The sequence below is a fragment of the Callospermophilus lateralis genome, chromosome 1 (assembly GCF_048772815.1).
Source record: "Callospermophilus lateralis isolate mCalLat2 chromosome 1, mCalLat2.hap1, whole genome shotgun sequence".
Taxonomy (NCBI): domain Eukaryota; kingdom Metazoa; phylum Chordata; class Mammalia; order Rodentia; family Sciuridae; genus Callospermophilus; species Callospermophilus lateralis.
Window position 1 is genome coordinate 155609621 of NC_135305.1, and position 20520 is coordinate 155630140.

The 20520-nt window shown below is 49.8% G+C and overlaps 1 protein-coding gene across 1 annotated transcript in view; it reads right to left on the reverse strand.

The window, feature by feature from the left end:
- Window positions 1-19011, reverse strand: part of Vsig10 (V-set and immunoglobulin domain containing 10) — a 32509-nt gene extending 13498 nt beyond the window's left edge. Inside the window, exons 1-3 of the mRNA XM_076866915.2 lie at window positions 18720-19011; window positions 12408-12692; window positions 1483-1782 (exon numbers count right to left, since the gene is read on the reverse strand). Of these exons, the coding sequence (XP_076723030.1) occupies window positions 1483-1782; window positions 12408-12692; window positions 18720-18798 (664 nt within the window). The 5' untranslated portion in view covers window positions 18799-19011. The remainder of the gene's footprint in view (window positions 1-1482; window positions 1783-12407; window positions 12693-18719) is intronic.
- Window positions 19012-20520: the final 1509 nt, after the last annotated feature.

The window sequence follows — 20520 nt, forward strand, 5'->3', positions numbered from 1 at the left end:
ACTGGTGGAGATTTATTAATTAATATATAGAGTCAATATGTATATTTGTTATGCATTGTTGTAGATTTTGTTATATAAATAAATAGAAAAAAAATTTGAAGCTGAGCATAATGGTGCCCACTACCCAGGAGGCCAAGGCAGGAGGATCACAAGTTTGAGGCCAGCAGTCCTTTGCAACTTACCAAAACTCTGTCTTTAAATTTTAAAAAAGATAGGACGGGGGATGTAGGTCAGGGGTAAAGCACCCTGGGTTCAATCCTCAGTACAAAAAAAATAAATAAGAGGACCAGGCGTGGTGGTGCATGCTGTAATCCCTGAGGATCAAGAGGCAGAGGCAGGAGGATTGCGAGTTCAAAGCCAGCCTCAGCAATGTATCAAGGCATTAAGCAACTCAGTGAGACCCTGGGAAATGGCCTGAGTTCAATCCCTGGTACCAACATAAATAAGAAATAAGAAATTTGGATTTTTATATTCTTATATTAATAGACATATAACATCTACAAGAAAAATTATTGGAAATGTACCAAAATAAAACTTTGAATGATTATTTTCTTCTTTATGCTCACCTGTTATTCCTATAAACTTTATATACTATAAATGTCATTAATAACAGAGAACATGGAGACCTCTAAAAGCTCTGGATAGGGGCTGGGGATGTAGCTCAGTTGGCAAAGTGCTTGCCTCGCATGCACAAGGCCCTGGGTTCAATCCCCAGCATCACAAAGATAAAAGATAAAAAGCCCCTCATTTCCTGTCCAGACATTCCCCTTCATTGGCACGGGTTATGAGTGTCGCCGGTATCTCTGCAGTGGTTTGCATCCATGATATTTGTGTACAGGAGTGTTGGGTTGGTGGATCACCATCTCCAAAATGAAGACTCCCAACTGCTGGTTCCTAACAGGGAGCCTGGGTGCTACTGGGAGGCAGGGGACACTTTAAGAGGTGGCACCTAGTGGGAGGCTTCAGGCCCTTCCCCTTCCTGCTGCCAGGAAATAAGAGTCCTCCCACCATGGCTCCCACCATGATGGACTGCACCTCCCCAGGCCCAAACAACAGGGGCCTATTGGCCATGGGCCGACACCTCCAAAAATCAACCTTTCGTCTTCATAAGTTGCTTATCCCAGGAATTCGTCACAGTGATAGGGCGCTGACACAAAACTAGGCGGATGGCTGCAGAACACTGGGAATGTATTAAGTGCCAATGTGTCGTACATTTTAAAATGCACTGTTAAAAAAGAAGAAAGATTGCCCACAGCTCAGCACTGTCCCCTCTGTGGCTCGCACGGACTCTCCTGCATCCCTGGTTAGGGGCAAGTATCCAGAAGGGATGACACCCCATGTGACAGCAGCAGCCCCAAGGGTGCAGGTGTGTATTAGGGAGCCACAGAGACCATCAGGACCCACCCAGCAGGCGAGGAACGCTCCACAGAGAAAAGGAGGAGGCACAAGATGCTGTCACAGGGGGTGGGGACTCTTACGCACAGTAGACCAGGAGCTCAGTGGTCACCTCTCGCTGTCTCCCGCTGAGCAGGTTCTTGGCCACACAGGTGTAGTTCCCTTGGAGGTTTTGTGACATCAGCAAGAGCGTGAAGCAGTTGACCGTCAGGTTTGTTCCCAAGGACTCCGACCTAACAGGGGTGCTGAAGGACCACTCAACCTCGGGCGGTGGCTGGGAGCTGCTGCTGCAGCTGAAGTCCACCTGGGAGCCCTTGGCAGTGTAGAGGGTGCCGTTGGGGAGGATGCCGGCAGCAGAGATGTTGACCTCGATCTGATAGGGGCCACCTGGGGTGACAGGAGGACAAGGAAGGCAAGCATCACTGAGCATGCGGTTGAGCTCCTGGCGGGCTCTAACAGACACAGAAGTGATCCGCTACTAGATTCCAGGTGTTTTCCTTGAGTTGGGGTTGTGCTAAATTGCCTAGGCTGGCTTTGAACTTGCAATCCTCCTGCTCTAGCCTCCTGAGGAGCTGGGATTACGGGTGTGTGCCACAGGGCCGAGGAGAAGCCAGTATCTACGGAGAATATGGACACTGTAGCAAATGACACCTTCATTTAATCCTGGATGACTGTGAGAGTTATTGGCAGAATAAACCCTTAGACAAAGAAGAAAAATATAAATTGTATCCCTTTAAAAAAAAAAAAAAAACTCACAGCACGTGGGAAGGATAGCTGTGCAGAAAAGAATTCACACAGAAAGTCTGGCTGCTCCCTGCCATGCCTGCTGGCTGGGCTGGCCTGGCTGTGTCCGGAACCTGGATGTGGGAGGGTCCCAGGGACCCACTCATCCCTGAGCTCAGCTTCCACAGTACAACACGGCTCTGCTGAACACCTGGTCTCCCTCTGGGACTCTGGGATTTGGGTGCAGGGTAGGCAGACCAGCCCCCACTAAAAATCCCTGGGCCCTGAGGCTCCAGAGAGATCATCTGGTGGGCATCTGATGCATGTCAAGATGGAAGAGTATCCTGCGCCACTCTGTTAGGAGACAGGTGGAAGCTCTTGCCTGGAGTCCCTGGTTTTCATGTCACGTGCTTCCCCCTCTCCTAATGCCGCTCTGTCTTCTTCCATGGTGACAAGTCGTTCTACACACTGAGTTCTGTGAGTTCTCCTGGGGGTGGCTTTGGGGACTCCCTGACTACCACACGGGAAAAAAAGCAACGTTGGTTCCAAGCCTAACTTGAAACCTCACTCGCTAGCTGTGTGGCTTTGAGCCAACAACTTGCCCTCTCTCAGCCTCCGTTTCCCCATCTGTAAAAGGGGGTGATGGCAATATCGAAGCCACAGCGATGTGCCCGTGGAGTGAGCGAGCATGGTGGAGGACGCAGAAGAGAGTGGCCTGTGGGGAGCACTGGATAAGCTGCCAGGTCTTGTCGGGGTCCCCCTCACGTTTCTGAATCTCTTTCTTTTCCCTGGAAATGCTGCCTGCTGCCGTGCCCAGGGCACCTAAGACGGACCCTTTGATGGAAAGAAGGTCTGCCATCCTGGAGGGTAGCCCCGTGGTGGAGCAAGTGCCCAGCATGTGGGAGGCCCAGGGTTCCATCCCCGGCATCAAAAGGAAAAAAGAAGAAGGAGGGGAAGAGGGAGATGGAGGTGGCTCATCTGCAGAGACCTAGAATTATTTGTCAACTAGAAAATTTTTAAAAAGATGGTATCTGTAACAGTTGCTCATACCAAAATAACATCATGTGCTCCCTCTCCCAGAGACAGTATCTTTTAAAAAGAACATTCCAGAAAGGGCAACTTGCCAAAGGAATAAATCTACAATTGTAGAATTCTGAGCAGAACTAGGCCAGTGAGAAACTTGTGGGAGGTTTTCCCACAGAGAGAGCCCCTCAGAGCAAGCGCCTACTTTAGCACATCCTGTTTCCCTGAGGCCACTGTGTGACTATAGAAATGGTGGGCCTGCAAGGACAGCACTCTTGACAATATGCTTGTCAGGCTGGGGCTGGCTGGGCGTAACGGCATACGCCTGTAATCCTAGCCACTTGGGAGGCTGAGGCAGGAGGATGGCAAGTTGGAGGCCAGCCTCAGCAACTTACTGAGGCCCTAAGCAGCTTAGCGAGACCCTGTCTCAAAATGAAAAATAAGGCTGGGGTGGTGACTCAGTGGTAGAGAGCTTGCCTAGCATGCTGTGAGTCACTGGGTTCAATCCCGGGCACCACGTAAAAATAAATAAATAAATAAAGGTATTGTGTCCATCTACAACTAAAAAAATTTTCCAAAGGGAAAAAAAAAAAAAAGGCTGGGGATGTGGATGGGTGGTAAAGTGCCTCTGGGTTCAATCCTCAGAACCAAACCAAGCGAAACAAAACAGGGGCTGGCTCCAAACGCTGCAGGGGACCTGCTAGAGTCATTCACTTCCCACAGAGGGTCTGGGGACAGGACTGTACTGAGCCAGAGGCGCTCCGGTGCCTCCTCCCCAGTTACTGGTGAGTGGTTAGGGACGTGGCTAGTTGGTTAGGTATGTGGACCAGCAGGTCCCTGGGTGTGCCTGCAGCTGGCGGGCATCCAGATAAGCACAGGGCACCTCTGAGCACAGTGGCCAACGCCTAGGCCAGCAGAGGTAATGTGACTCAGACTCGTCGTCATCGGGGTCTTCCAAATGGTGCTCTGGGGGCCCCAGAGGCTTAACAATGGATAGTGTGGACCCCCAGAAACCAGCTGGGAGGGACCTTGGACCTGCACAGTTCTCAGCAAGAAATGGAGTTGGTTACAGTGAATGAGAAGGATTAAAAAAAAAAAAAAAAAAAAAAATCACTCAAGAACCCAAAGGGCCTCTGAATCATGGAGTGTTCCCAGGGCACAGCTCACCTATCCAGCCCTTAGGAGAGTCTGCTTTCTCGAATGAGGCTGACAGCACCCTCCGATTCCCCGGGGACTTTCCTCTGCCCTCCCTTAATACACAAGATGGGGTATGGGCTAAGGATCTCCTATTCAAAATGCTGGGGACCAGAAGTATTTCAGATTTGGGGGTTTTTCCAGAGTCTGGAATATTGGCACGGGCTTGATTGGTGGGGCATCTCCTATCTAAAACTCTGAAACTTTGGGAGTGTCACATCATGCTCAAAGTTTCAGACTTTTTTTTTTCTTTTTTGTACCAGAGATTGAACTCAGGGGCACTCAACCACTGAGCCCCATCCCCAGCCCTATTTTGTATTTTACTTAGAGACAGGGTCTCACTTTAACACCTCACTTTTGCTGAGGCTGGCTTTGAACTCACGATCCTCCTGCCTCAGCCTCCCAAACTGCTGGAATTATAGGCAAGTGCTACCAAGCCCAGCAAGTTTCTGATTTTAGAGAATTTTCTATTGCAGATTTTCAGACTAAGGATGCTTAACCCAAACAAACTTCCTTCCCGCCTCTTCTGGCTGCACCCAAAAATCCCTAAACAGCAACCACCAACCCTTTTTGCTCACAGAGTCATGATAGCAGTCATTCAGAAAGACAGACATATGGGGGAGGAAATGAAAATAAAAAGGCAAATAAATAAAAATCAGGAGTAGTTACAGAGGTCCAACATCTCGTAAAGGCCGTGGTCACCATCGGGGGCAGGTCTCGGCTCACCCTCCCGTGGGTGCCTTTGCCTAGTGACTACAAGCTTGTGCTCTGAATTCACACTGACTGGGCAGGAATCTTGCCGATACTTAGAGATGGACAATTTGGACAAGCCATCCCCCTCATTCTCACTTTCCTGTCCTCCCTGTAAAATGAAAAAAAACACTAATAATTCCTTGGGTTGTTGAAGGGTTTGGTAAGATAACATAAACAGAGTCTGGTTAACAGCCAGCAATAGATTGATTCTAGAACAGGGTCAGAAAATGATAGCCCCCACCCCCACTCCCGTTTTCATATGGCCTCTGAGTTAAGAGTACTCTTTACTGATGAACACTTGCAATCAATTTAATGAGAAAACTATTTAAACATTTCAATTAAAAAGTTGGGGACGGGCCAGGCACGATGAAGCACACCCATAATCCCAGTGGCCTGGGAGGCTGAGGCAGGAGGACGATGAGTTCAAAGCCAGCCTCAGCAACTTAGCAAGGCGCTAAGTAACTCAGTGAGACCCTGTCTCTAAATAAAAAATTTTGAAAAAGGGCTGGGGATGTGGCTCAGTGGTTAAGTGCCCCCTGGGTTCAATTCCTCATACAAAAAAACAAACAAACAAACAAACAAACAAAAAAAGTTGGGTACTATTGTTCATGACTGTAATCCCAGCACCTCGGGAGACTGAAGCAAAAGGAACACAAGTTCAAGACCAGCCTCTGCAATTTGCTGATACCCTGAGCAACTTAGTGAGACCCTATCTAAGTAAAAAATTAAAAGGGCTGAGGATAGGGAGAAGTGATAGAGGGTCCCTGCACTCAATCCCTCATACCACAAAAGAGGGGGGTAAAAAAGTACTGTTACTGTGTTTTGAGTCTTGTCAGGAAAAAAAAAAAAATCTGTTTTGTCTCTTACATGTACCTTTAATTTTGCCCATGAGGTCTAAAAGTTTTACTGGGTGATCCTCTACAGAAAAAGCTTGGTGGATGGTGCTCAGCAACCATCTACCGCTGCTTCCTGTCCTCCACTGCCACCCTTGACATCGGGATCCCGTTCTCTTCTTCCCCACCCTGACGACAGGTTGGCCCATCAGGGGTCCCACAGAGGTCGACCTCCGATTCCTGGTTCCCTTGGAAACAGCAGAGTCCGGCTATTTACTCTTCAGTACCAGCATTTTTATTTGAAAACAACCTAAGAATATTCTGTGTATATGAATATATAACAAAGAATCCCACTGTTACGTGTAATTATGGTGGACCAATAAAAAAAATCTAAAATAAGATAAAAAGAATATATCATACAGTCTCTGCTCACCAGGGACGTACCTGTAGTTCTACTTGGGATAAGATCCTCGGGAAAATTTACAGAGATGATTTTGGTATCACTCTTATAGGCAAAAGTAACAACCCCACTTCCTGTGACTGTCAAGGTCATTTCAAAAGCCCAGCACAGAGGTCTCAGCTCCTCGTGAGCACCATCTCTGCTCTAAACCCAAACCAATCAATCCTTTGGGCAAGAATCTCCTTGACTGCTGGCCGGAAGGACCACTTCTCCTTGGTGGATCCAACATTCCCTTTCCCAAGACCCTAAGCCAGACACTCCGTCTCTGGGAAGATTGTCAGGAAGGTCATTTCGTGGAGCAGATGGGAGCACTTCCTATTCCCCATCCTCCGCTAAATCCTTTGGGGGCTCTTAGATTGGTAAAAACCAGTTTCCTGGCCCCCGCCTGTCATCCCAGTGACTCAGGAGGCTGAGGCAGGAGGATCATGCATTCAAAGCCAGCCTCAGCAACTCCTCGAGACCCCGTCTCTAAATAAAATACAAATAATAATAATAATAATAGTAATTCTGGGATGTGACTCAGTGGTTAAGCACCTATGGGTTCAACCCCTGGTCCTCAAAAAAAAAAAAAGTCTCCTCACTGTCCTTGTGTCCACCGGCTCAGATGTCCTCATTTGGTAGCTTGAGAAAAGACACAGAAGAGCCGGGCATCCTGAACCAGGAAACCGTGGCCGGGCTCCCCAAATGGGTCACTATCAAGAAGGAAACCCAAAGCCTACCAGGGTGTGCGAGACCTCTGCTCCCCACTTCATCCCTCCCCACTCTTCACAGGTCAACTGCACTGACCCCAAACCCCCATCAACACGGAGGCAGGGATGGGGGTGTAAGTCCATGAATCAGAGCCTCAAAGTCCTGAGCAGGGTGGGCCAGGGGCACCTTAGGAGCAGAGACCCCATCCTGATGCCACACTCTTCAACCCCACCTTTAAATTCTCAGGTAGCACCACAGATCCTTTTGTCCCAGGATGACTGACCAAATCCTATGGCAGACGCCCACTCCGGCAAGGTCAGATGCCCCAGGCCTGTCGAACCCCTGACCCCAGAGGCACCAACCCCCGCCCCCTCCACTGACTGATACACTGAGGTCCAGTGGCCGGGGGAGAAGCCTGCCAGGCCTCACACAGCGGGCTTTGTGCCTCTGCCCTTCTCTGTCCTCTCACACGTTCAAGGTCACTGACAGACAATAAGATGACACATCTTGGAATTTTCTCCCTACCTTCCAAGGCCACATTTGAATGTTTCCAAACTTTTGTCCTGAGGAGAAGGAAGATAATGTGACCAAGTTATCAACTAAGTCACCGCCAAGATGGAAAATGTGCAGATGGGGCCCTGACTCACCGCCAGCCCTGTTCCAAAGGCCCAGATGCCAACTGGTTGTTGGGATCCTCAGACGCATCCTCCCCCAGGACCCCAAGAACACAGCCAAGTACACACTGGGTGCTAGGGCCTGGGCAAGTTCATCCCAGGAACGAGGGCCGCCGTTTGTGACCAGATTCCATCATGAGGTTGGAGGCACTCAAGGGACTTTGTCACAAAAACAATAGCCAGTGCAGCCGCCGTTGGAACCCAGGCAGCTGGACCTTGAGCAGATGTTCTCAGCTGCTCAGCCAGCCACTGTCCTTCCAGATAGCAGCTGGATCAACCTTGACCCACATTCCAAAATGTCCTATGCAAAAATGAGGGCCAAGTTGCAATGAGAGATGCCAAGTCCTCCCGTCTGCCAAGGCCTGAGGAGCAGGAAGGGGCTCCGGATGCCTGGATGGGGAGTCTGGTGCTTTTCCCAGGACCCCCCCCACCCCACCCCATGGAAAGGGAACAGGAGCATCATCACAGGCACCACATGGCATCTGTGCCCAGTTTTCACAAGCAAGCAGCGCCCCAGACAGGAGCCCGTGTATTTCCAAAGAAGAAGCTTTTACAAGACAAAATGGCAGCAGCAACTCGGCCCCGCAGAGTGCTTCCTTCAGTCAGGGCAAAGTGCCATTAGCATACAGTGACATCTTTTAAAAAATGTTAAGTGTGTTTTCACAGTAATCAGGTCTTGCATTTATCTCTCTGCAGGGCAATAATGAAACCAAGCCATCCTCCAATAAACGTAGCCAATGATTAACAAATTCATGCCAGACTGATTCATTATAGACTGGAGAGAAGGATGACAAGACATTGTCATGCCACCTCACTCCTCTGTGGCCACCAGAGAAGACATTTACTAATGAGACCGGCCTGAAGGACGCAGTCGTCATAGCCAGGCAGGGTGAGGGAAGGCCCAGCTCTTGCCCAAGGGCTCACCGTGGCCACCACAGGAGCTGGGCCACAACGGTGACAGCTGTTGATAAAGCCACATTCACGCCTGACCACTCAGGAATTCACCTGTGGCCTCCAGACAGAGAAACCCCGCTCATGGAGTCCCCCATCCAGGAGCAGCAGCAGAAGCCAGAGGCCACCGAAAAACCAAATACTGACCTTGAGACCCCATCGTCCTTCAGACCCCAAAAGTCCTGCATGTCTGCCTCCAGGGTACTTTCACTAAGGTCACCGCCACCACTCTGGTTCAGAGCACCAACATCTCATTCCTCTGAGTGGCTCCCTGTTTTTGTTTTATCAGGTCCTCTTGGGACCACACACTACATTCTCCCTGAAGATGCCAAATGACACGGTGCCCCAGCTTGAAGCTCCAGCTGTTTCTCCCACACCCAGGAAAAAAACCCCAACTCCTGACCAAGGGGATTAGGTTCCCAGGGCTGCCTAACCAAAAGACCGCAAAGAAACTCCCACAGTTCTGCAGGCTGGAGTCGGAAATCAAGGTATGGCAGGACCCCACTCCCTCTAGGCTTGAGGAGGGTCCTGTCCTGCTCTTTGCTGACTTCCACTGGGGGCCGTCCATCCTCGGTGCTCCTTCGGGCTGCGTACTTTCTGCCCGAGTCGTTATAGGACAGTCCCCAAGTATCTCTGTCTATACTGCTTTTCCCCTTCTCATGAGGATGCCAGTCACTGGGTTAAAACCCACCCCAACAAGCTCATCTTAACTTGATTACATCTGCAAAGACCTTATTTTCAAAAGAGTAGCATTTCAAAAGGATACCCGAGGTTAAGACTTCAACCTATCTTTTAGGGGGACCTAATTCAACCTATAACACTGGTCCCACCTGGTCCCACATGGTCTCCTGTGGCCTCCCACGCCCCACCCTGGCATGCTCCCCACCCGTGGATGCACCAGGCTGCACCAGGCTGCACCCAGCCTGTCTCTGATGCTCGCAATGTTCCCTCCTCTTGTCCTTGCATGGCTGGGTCCCACTTACCAAGCAGCTTCAATGTCACTCCAAAATGCCTGTGACCAGAAGTGATTTCAGAGTTTGATGGATTTTGGAATAGTGGCATAGACTTTATCAGTTGGACATTCTTAATCCAAAATCTGGATTGGGATTTTAGATTTTCAGATTAGCAATGGTTAAGCAAAGCCTCCAAAAAGCCCTTATTTTTTTCCCCATGGTGCTGATGATCCAACTCAGGGTCTTCTGCCAGGCAAAGCCTCCACCACTGAGCTACCTTCCCAGTCGCCCAAGCTGCTTTCGAACTTCCCCATCCAAGCCTCTCAGTTCTTCTCTGCAAGGCCCCTCCTCTCACACCACCTGCCTCCTGTATTGGTTTTGTCCCCCTTGGGGCTGCCAGCCACATGAGGAAGGGACCTTGTTGGCCCAGAGCCTTGAACGGTGCCGGGCATCTGGCTCTCCACAAAAACATGTGGAATCAAGGAATAAATTCTTTATTTTACAGGTAAAGAAACTTGGGTCCAGATCAATAAAGTGATCACATGAACTTTCTTCTGAACTAGACCACCTGGACATAGGGCAGAGTGTCCCTCTAAACCAGTGACCAGCAAATGTTCTCTCTAAAGGGCCAGAGAGCAGATACTTCAGGCCTCGAGGGAGGGCCATGGGATCTGTCACAGCTGCTCAGCTCGGCCCCTGAAGCCACACAGGAAGAGATGACAGCTAAATGAACGAACGAGGCTCCGTGCCCACAAACCTGACTGACAGACACTCAAATATGAATTTTGTATTAATTCTTGTTTTGACTTTTTCTGACCAATTAGAAGTGTAAAAAAAAATGTCCAGCTACTTGGGAGGCTAAAATGGGAGGATCTCAAGTTCAAAGCCATCCTGTGCAACTTGGGCCTGGTCTCAAAATGTAAAACCTCAGCTACTTTAACATAAAATAAAATGAAAGCATCAAAAAAAAAAAAAAAAATTCAGAGATTACAGGTCCTATAGAAATCCTATGGGCTGTTGCTGGTCAGCAGATGGGGCCCGCAGCTGGAGATGGCAGATTGCTGCTCTAAACTTCCATGTATATATCAGAGGACAGGAAGGACTGCTTGAGGAAAGTGTGGTAAGTCAGGGCGCCTGTGCCAAGCCTGGCCCTTAGCACCTTAGCCGAGGAGCACTCGCTCCACCTGACGGGGGCAGGCGACGTCTTATCCCCAAATTACAAACGCAGAGAACTGAAGCTCAGAGATGTTAAGCTGCTTCCTCCAGGTGACAGAGAACCAACGTGGTGGCTTTAAGACAGGAATTCAGACCATCAATGCTGTGAGCAAGGATGATTTGAATAACAACTTAAAAATAACAGCTAACATGCCAGGAGCCACTTGAAGCACTGAAGTCTGTCTGTACAGCAATTCTATGGGGCAGGGATTCTTTTTAGCCCCTCCTTACAGGTGAGGAAATACAGGTGTGAGTCAGATTGCAAGTGGCAGAGCCCAGATTGAAGTCCGGGCCATCTCAGAGGAACTGAACAGGCACTTCACAGAAGAAGAAATATGATTGGTCAACAAATATATGAAAAAACATCAACATCTCTAGCAATTAGAGAAATGCAAATTAAAACTACGCTGAGATTCCATCTCATCCTAGTCAGAATGGCAGTTATCAAGAACACAAGTAACAAATACTGGCAAGAATGTGGGGGAAAAGGCACACTCATACATTGCTGGTGGGACTGCAAATTGGTGCAACCACTCTGGAAAGCAGTATGGAGATTCCTCAGAAAACTTGGAATGGAACCACCATTTGACCCAGTTATCTCCTCAGTATATACCCAAAGGACTTAAAATCAGCATACTACAGTGACACAGCCACATCAATATTTATAGCAGCTCAATTCACAATGGCTAAGCTATGGGACCACCTAGGTGCCCTTCAATATATGAATGAATAAAGAAAATGTGGTGTATATACACAATGGAATATTACTCAATCATATAGGATGATATTATGGCAATTCTGGTAAATGGCTGGAACTGGAGTCTATGTTGCTAAGCGAAATAAGCCAATCCCAAAAAACCAAAGGCTGTATGTTCTTTTGTTACGCAGATGCTAACACACAATAAGGAGGGGTGGGAAGAACAGAAGTTCATTGGATTAGACAAAGGGGAGTGAAGGGAAGGGAGGGGGAATGGGAATAGGAAAAACAGTAGAATAAATGGGACAGAACCTTCCTATGCTTATATATGAATACACAACCAGTGTATCCCCACATCAGGTCCAACCACAAGAATGGGAAGTTACACTCCATGTACGTATGATATGTCAAAATATCCTCTACTGTCATGTACATCTAAAAAGAATTTAGAAGAAGAAGAAGAAGAAGAAGAAGAAGAAGAAAGAAAGAAAGAAAGAAAGCCAGCCAGGCGCGGTGGTGCATGCCTGTAATCCCAGCAGCTTGGGAGGCTGAGGCAGGAGGATCATGGGTTCAAAGGAAGCCTCAGCAAAAGTGAGGCCCTAAGCAACTCAGTGAGACCCTGTCTCTAAATAAAATACAAAATAGGGCTGGGGATGTGGCTCACTGGTGGAGTGCCCCTGAGTTCAATCCCTGGTACCAGGAAAAAAAAATAAGAAGGGAAAAAGAAAGAAATCCAGCCACCCTATACCAAAGCCTGTGGTGTTGGCCAGGCCTCCTCCCATCCAAGGCCTCGGGTGCCTCACCACTGCTGCCCTGCAGGCCCCCCACCCCACAGGCCCCACTTACTGGCCACCTTCAGCTGCACGGGGAACCACCTTGTCTCATTGAGGGTCTCCTCCTGGCAGGTGTAGCTGCCCTCGTCCTGCAGGCTCAGCGCCTCGATGTGCAGGGAACTGCTGCTCACTAGAGAGAAGCGAGGCTGGCTGGGCAGGAGGCTGGAATTGGAGGAGAGAAGGAAGACGGGCTCCGAGTCATTCCGGTACCAGGTCACCAGGCCCCTGGGTCCTGAGAAGTTGCCACAGTGCAGAGTAACATTCTCGTGAACTTCACCAACGACAACAGCCTCCAGTCCTGCGACAAGGAAAGTCAGGCCATCAGCATCTTCCGGATCTCTGAACAATCTCCTTTTGTTTGGTCCCGGGGATTGAATTCAGGGGCACTAGACCACTGAGCCCTATTTTGTATTTTATTTAGAGACAGGGTCTCACTGAGTTGCTCAGCACCTCACTGTTGCTGAGGCTGGCTTTGAACTCTTGATCCTCCTGCCTCAGCCTCCCGAGTTGCTGGGATTACAGGCTGAATAATCCCCCCCCCTTTTTTTTTTTAAAGAGAGAGCGAGAGAGGGAGAGGGGGAGAGTGAGAATTTTAATATTTATTTTTTAGTTTTCGGCGGACACAACATCTTTGTATTTGGTGCTGAGGATCGAACCCAGGCCGCACGCATGCCAGGCGAGCGCTACCGCTTGAGCCACATCCCCAGCCCCAACAATCCCCTTTTTTTGGACAGTCCCTGATCATTAGAAGGTTTTAGAAAATCACAAGTGGGTTTTTTTTGTTTGTTTGTTTGTTTGGTACTGGGCATTGAACCAAGCAGGGGGTGCTTAATCACTGAGACTGAGACCACATCCTCCACATCCTCCACATCCCCAGCCCTTTTTATTTTTTATTTTGAGACAGGTTTTCACTCAGTTGCTGCCTCACAAACTGCTGAGGCTGGCTTTGAACTTTCGATCCTCCTGCCTCGGCCTCCAGAGTTGTTAGGATTACAGGCATCCGTCACCACACCTCTCTACCTGTGGGTTTTTATGGTGCCATAATACACAGAGCCCAGACTGTGTCAGGATTCATGGCCAGTCACTGACATTAATAAACTTGGGGTTCACAAACACAGCCCCACTTCACACCTGCCCTTCACTGTGACATTGAACTCTTGCCCTGGGCTCAGTCATGTGACTTGCTTGGGCTAGTGGGACATTAGCAGATGTGACACAGCAGAGGCTTAAAAGTGCTTATGTAGGGCTGGGATGGTAGCTCATCGGCGAAGCGCTTTTTTCACACATGGGAAGGCAAGGCACTGGGTTCAATCCTCAGCACCACATAGAAATGAATGAACAAAATAAAGATATTGTGTCCATGTACAACTGAAAAAATATTTTTTAAAAAAAGTGCTTATGTACCATCATTGGAGAAGTGAAAGTCAAAACCACAGTGAGAAGCCATCTCACACCCATCCTGATGGCCACTTTTTATTTAAAAAAAGAAAAAAATACATGCAGCCAAGCATGGGCCCACGCCTATAATCCTGGCAACCTGGGAGGCTGGGGGAGGAGGAATTGCAAGTTCAAGACCAGCCTTGGCCATGAGCAAGATCTTGTCTGGAAAAAATTAAAAGGACTGGAGATGAAACTTAGTGGTAAAGCACCCCTGAATTCAATCCGCATACCAAAAAGTAAAAAAAAAAAAAAAGAAAAAAAATTAAATCAAAACAGAACAAATGTAATGAATTTCAAATAATTTCAGATTTAAAAAAAAATGTGTTCAACATGGAAAATTCAGAACCCTTGCACACTCTTGGTTGGGAGCGTAAAATAATCTAGATGCTGTGGAAAACAGTACAGTGGCTCCTTGAAAACTAAAAACTGAGACACCAATTCCACCTCTGGATATGTACCCCAAATAATTGAAACAGGCTCTTAAAAAGATTTTTGTTCACAGCAGCATAATAGATAAAAGGTTCATAATAGCTAAAAGGTGGGACCCACACGGTGTCCATCAACAGGTGAATGGATAAACAAAATGTGCAATGTTACAGTGGAATATTACTCAGCCTGGAGAAGGAAGCTGGCCTACCACAGTGTGGATGAACCTTAGGAACAGTATGCTAGGAGAAAGAAGCCAGGTCCACAAAAGATCCCCGTGGCTCCACTCACACAGTGAGTTAGTCAGAATCATGCCGACAGAAATGGCAATCGCCAGAGGCTGGGCTGGGGGTGACAATGGGGAGCCCTTGCTTCCCAGGTACAGAGCTTCCCGAAGGCCAGGGATGTGGCTCAGCGGTAGAGTGCTGCCAGCCTGTGTGTGGCCCTGGGCTTGATCTCCAAAACCAGAAGGAAAACATGTTCTGCAGGTGGACGGTGGTGATGGCTGCACATTATCAAGAAACTTAAGACCACAGGACAAGGACACATCCCACCAGGATGCAGGGGGAGGATGACCTCCGTGGTACAGACCCGTCTTCTGGATCCTTCCAGCGGAGGCCATTCTAGATTGGCCGTCAGCCAGACAGGATCAGCAGAGCCGCCTATCCAACCGTCGTTTCCTGGTGGGTTGTTACACAGCATTACTGTGGCAATAAATAACTGATACAGAACCCACGTGGCTTCATTTGCCCAGAAATCTGGACAGGATGGGTTGGGTTTTGTTCCTGCTACTCTGCTGCTTGCTGTCTCCATCTCGGGTCCAAATAATCCTGTAGTTAAAGCTCTCTGGGAAGCACCCTATAAGAATGGGCTGAGAGCCCATTACACCTGTAATCCCAGCAGTTTGGAAGGCTGAGGCAGGAGGATCACAAGTTCAAGGTCAGCCTCAGCAAACTGTTGAGGCCCTAAGCAATTTAGCCAGACCCTATCTCAAAAAATAAAATATTTTAAAAAGGGCTGGGGATGTGGTCCAGTGGTTAAGTGCCCCTGAGTTCAATCCCTGGTACCAAAAAAAAAAAAAAAAAAAAAAAAAGGAGCTCACAGACTAGTGGGGAAAACAGAAAATAAACTGGCGGTTATGATACAGAATGATGAACATAAAGATAAGGGCTCCAAAGTCCTCCAGGGTGTATGTCAGGAAAGGCTCCCTCCAGGAGGCAAACTGAGATCTGACGGACAAGAGGCATAGCCAGGTAAAGGTGAGGAAGGGGCTCCCAGGTGGAGGGCACAGCATGTTCAAACGCTGGACCAGGAGCAGCAGCCCTCCCCTTGGCCCCCAAAGACACCTAAGTCAGAAACCTGGCAGCACTGTTAACAAGGCCCCAGGTGATCCTGATGCCCTTCAAGGAGGACAGGTGCTCAGGGCCACTGATCTGGCCTTAAACTATCACTTGATCGCAAGAAACAAAAGCATCCCACTGTGCTAATCTGCCAGCCCCTTCCACAGTCCACAGCCAAATCCAGGGAGCTGCAGGGACAAGAGAAGGAACAGAACCTGCGGGCTGCTCAGTTCCGGGCTGCAGTTCATGAGTAGGGCTAGCCGCAGAGCCTGGTGAATATACTGAAAACACAGAACTGGACACTTCAAACGGTGGTTTTTATGAAACAGAAATTACTTCCATAAAGCTGCTATAAAACAAACCACCACCTGCCTCTGGGAACCCTCCCCACTTATGAAAGAAAAGAGTAAGCTACATTGTGTTTGGCCTCTGTCTAATCAGAAGGGCCTCCTTTTGGAATACCTCAAGTCCACCTAGAGTCACAGGAAGTCCTGATTCTGACATCACTCCCCAAAGACAGGATGGGGAAGGAAAAAACTAACTAAGCCACTTGCTGAAAGGCAGAGAATGTCATCTAATTCTAGGTGAGATTCCCAACAGCAGATGAGGGTTCAAGCCCCAGAACCTCAAAAAAAAAAAAAAGAAAGAAAGAAAGTGAGGATTATTGTTTTCAGGCCACTAGGCTGATAGCCCTAGTTCACGAGTGGCAGTCCCCAGGAGGAGGGGAAGATGAACTGTGGAGTCACAGACACAGCGTGGGGTCCTGGCCTTCAGACCTGCCCCTTCCCCCACTCCCTGGCAAAGGAGTAAAGGAGCCGTGGCTTGGAAAAGCCCTGGTGAAACATGAATCTTGGAACTTGAGCTAACTTGGTCTTCTCCTCCAGGGAACAGAAGGACCCAGGAACAAAGGAAGCCATTGGAAGCCGTGTTCCTTCCCGGGGCTCTGCCCACTCCATTCCTAACTATCCTGACTGCTGAAGCTGGCGGTAACCTTGCAGGTCAACTAGTCCTGGCTCAGTGGAGAACCGTCCATCATGAGTTAGTGATGCCGGGAAATGGTGGTCTTGAAGAGGGGCTAGTTCACACCTCATGAGCCCATGCACCCTCATGTTACTGTGAGAAAACATAATCAATTTTCTTAAATTCCCACCCATGCAAATCACTGGGAGATGTGGGACAGGCATACAGGTCTTAAGGGTGCCGGGTTCTCTGAGTCCCAGGAATTTACCTTGGTCTCCTGAACTAAGCAGGTGAGAAAACACAGTAACAGTTTGTGCCACTTGAAACCATTCACACCATGTCCAGAGGGGCCCCTGTTGCCCCCCAACCTGCATCAGAACATGGAACACCCCATACCTATCTTTGTAGAATTGGAGTCATGCCCAAACAGTTATCTTTTCCAAGCAACTGTTCTCAAGAATGATGAGGGATACACTATCCAGGTGACAAACGGAAGAAGAATCAATGTCATGGGGAGCTGAGTGTCAGGAGAAAGACAACTTTTTCCCCAAGAGGACTCCCAACTGGAAAAACAATAAAAAATACACCGTGCCCAGGAAGCCCCCTGTTACTACATGCGTGGAGGAAGTGGGTCTGGGTATCACAATAACTGGGAGTGGCTGTGGAGGGGATCCCCCTGGGCAGCAGTGGTCACCTCGTAGGCTCATTCATTCCAGCCCCAGGCCCCAGGCAGTCAAGATCCAGAAAACACTGTAGACAGCTAGGAGCAGGGAACACTAGATCATCACCTCTAACTTCTGTCCCTCCTTAGTGACCACCAAATGCCTAGAGGGACTAGCAGGTAGTGTCCCCAACTGAAGTGGGCCAGAAATAAGTTACTACAACAGGTAAAGGTGAAACAAATTTGGGGTCACATGCACTAGAAAAAAGATGAACACGGCTCAGTTCCAAGGGAAGACAGGCCCTTTGCTGCCAAACACTGAGACTTTTCCAGATAAACTGGAAATGTAGATTATGGGAAATATCGTTTTTATGATTGCTAAAAACAAAATGAACTAAAAAATTGACAAGAATCTAACAATTAAGAACTTGGCACACACCTGTAATCCCCGAGGCTCAGGAGGTTGAGGAAGGAGGATCATGAATTCAAAGCCAGCCTCAGCAACAGCTGGGCACTTAGCAAATCAGTGAGACCCTGTCTCTAATAACATATTAAAAAGCGCTGGAGATATGGCTCAGTAGTTGAGCGCCCCTGAGTTCAATCCCAGGTACCAAAAGAAAAAGAAAAAAAAAAAAAAAGAACTTTTGGCACTTGCTGCTAGGAAGCTCAGGTGCAATATAAAACTGCCTCCAGGAACCTGCAAGAGGAGACCAACTGCGTGGGCTGGGTCCCAGGAACAGAGACTTAGCACTTTTGGCAAAGCACACTGCCCCCTGGCTCCACGTCCTTTCCCTCCACCCACCTCCTAGTCGCTTGTAACATTTGCTGCACACAGAAGATATGCATTGGCTGCTGCATAAATTTTTTTCAATCTTTTTACATTCTACATATGTTTGCAAGCAACGCTCTACTCTGTTTTTGTAACAAAACAGAGTGTAGATGCAACAGTTCAGACCTTGTTTGTTTTTCAGTCAGACCTCATCTAAGGGGAAATATTCAGTAAGTCTGAAATCATTTCAAAATAAAAAGTGTGTATTTAGGGAAAAGAGTGAGGAAGGCAGGCACGGCTTCCACCGCCCTAGTGGGCACAGGTAGGCTTGCAAGGGCGTGTGGGGAAATCCACAGGTTACAGGTGTAAGGCCAGAGCAACCTTGGGGACAGGGAGGACAGGAAGATGGGGAGCCTGCGGCGCGCGCCCCGGTACAGCAGGTAAAACCAGAACGCGAATGGACACCCGACGCTCTAGGAAATCAGTGAATAAGCCACTTCCCCGTCTACACGCGCCCTCCCTTCCCCATGCCCCTCGGCGGGCCGGGCTGCCCACCCGGGAGCCCGGGGAAGTCTCGCCCTCCTCCCTGCAAAGAGCCCGGCCAAGAGCAGGAAACCCGAGACCCTCCCGGGCGGCCCGGGAGCTGGGTCTCCGCGAGCTGGGTCCCCGCCGCTCCCCCTCGGCTGCCGGGGAGAAGTCAACTTTTCCCTTCCGATCGCGGCCCCTCACCTGCGGGGACCCAGCGGGCCAGCAGCGCCCCGAGGCAGAGGAGGACGCGGGGCTCGCGCGCCCGGCCGCCCGCGGCCATCTCGCCCCAGATCCGAGATCAGGAAACGCAGGCTCCGGCCGGTGCGCGCCCAGGGCCCCGGCCCCGGGTGCCGAGCGCTCGTCCCGCGTCCCCCGGCGGCGGCCCGGAGGATGCCCGGGGAGCGCGGCGGCGGCGGGAGGAGAGGGCGCCCCCGCCCTGCCCGCAGCGCGCTCGGCGGGCGGAAAACAGCGGCGGCGCGGGTGCCTCCCGCCTCCCATCCAGGCGGGAGCCCGACTTCCTCCACCTTGGCCGGGAGGAGGGCTTTATGCAAAGGGCGCGCCGGGCCGTCCGCGGGCAGGGCCGGGGGAGGAACGCGAAGCTGGGCCCTCCCCGAGGCCACTCGGCCCGGGACAGCGCGCCGTCTGGAGTGGCGGGGACACTGGGCCGGCGAGCCCTGCAGCTGCCGCAGGACGCACCCCGCCCGGAGCAGCGCGGCGAGCCGGCGGCCAGGCTGCGGGATGCGGGGCGCCCGGGCCGTGCCCGCCCAGCTGCTCCGGGGCTGTCCTCTGTGTCCCCGGGCCCAGGGCGGGCGCCAGCGCCGCCATCGCTGCCGGTTGCGACCCTTTGCAGGACCGAGCGGGACCTTCGGGGCAGAAGCCGCCGCGGGACGCCGGTTCTGGTCTCAAGTAGCTAAGACCGCAGTGAGACCCGGGGCCCAGGAGTCGCCCAACTTTTTTTTTTTAAGAGTTTTATTATTTACTTATTTATTTTCTCCCTCGTTCAGTTTTCCCACTGCACCCAGGTAGATTCCCCGGGAGCTGCGTGGCCGGACCACACTCCCTCCTCCCTGCCGAGCCCCCCAGCCCACTGTGCCTGGGGGAAGGTGCTGCTGGATCCGCAGGAAGAGCAGCGCTTGAAACGACCCTGGGAGAAACTTCCTGTTAAAAAGAAAGAAAGAAAGAAAGAAAGAAAGAGGAGAGAGAGAGAGAGAGAGAGAGAGAGAGAGAAATAAAAAGTGCAATTGATGCAATAAAATATTCGTTGTGGGCTCCAGGAGGTGGGGATGTGGGTGTTTCCATTCTTTCAACTTTTCTGTGTTTTTGAAAATGTTCTTTATAAAACATTGGGGAGCAAAAATTGGTTTAAAAATCATTCTTTCTCTTTCCCCAAAACCCCTAACTGACATGCTTCTTCCATGAGAAAATCCTGATGGATTGAGACAGGAAGCTCACGGCTCTGCTCTTTTTAATTTTTTGCTAGATGATTTTAACTCTTCCCTCAATACTTGGCAGGATGCTCTCTCTTTCCCTTCCCCTTTGGTTCTTGTTTTTCACCTTATGAGGGAAGGGAAATTCTATCCTAACTGGACCTGAATCCCCAAGCCCTGGCACCTACTTGCAACCCAATATATATTTGTTAAATAAACAAATATATATTGACATCAAGCTAATTGCCTTAGATGTTGTAGCTTCTGGCAAAAATCTCATGGAGTCACCTGAAGTAAACAAGCTGTCAATAAAAGCTTCAATTGGAAAGTTGTTCAGCTGCTGAACTGGAATGTTCTGTGGCCTTCACGGTGCAAAGCAAGGGGAATTGCATGGGGCAGGCACAGGGGACATTCTTGCTGAGTCAAGGGCCTTCCCCCAACCCTTGGACCCAAAGCACCTTGTAGTCACACAGCTGGGTGCCTGCAAAGCTGGGACTAGACCCAGCATGATTCCAAGTCCTGCTCAACCAAGGCCTAGCCTCCCCACATCTACAAAGATTGCTGGGGCCAAGGAG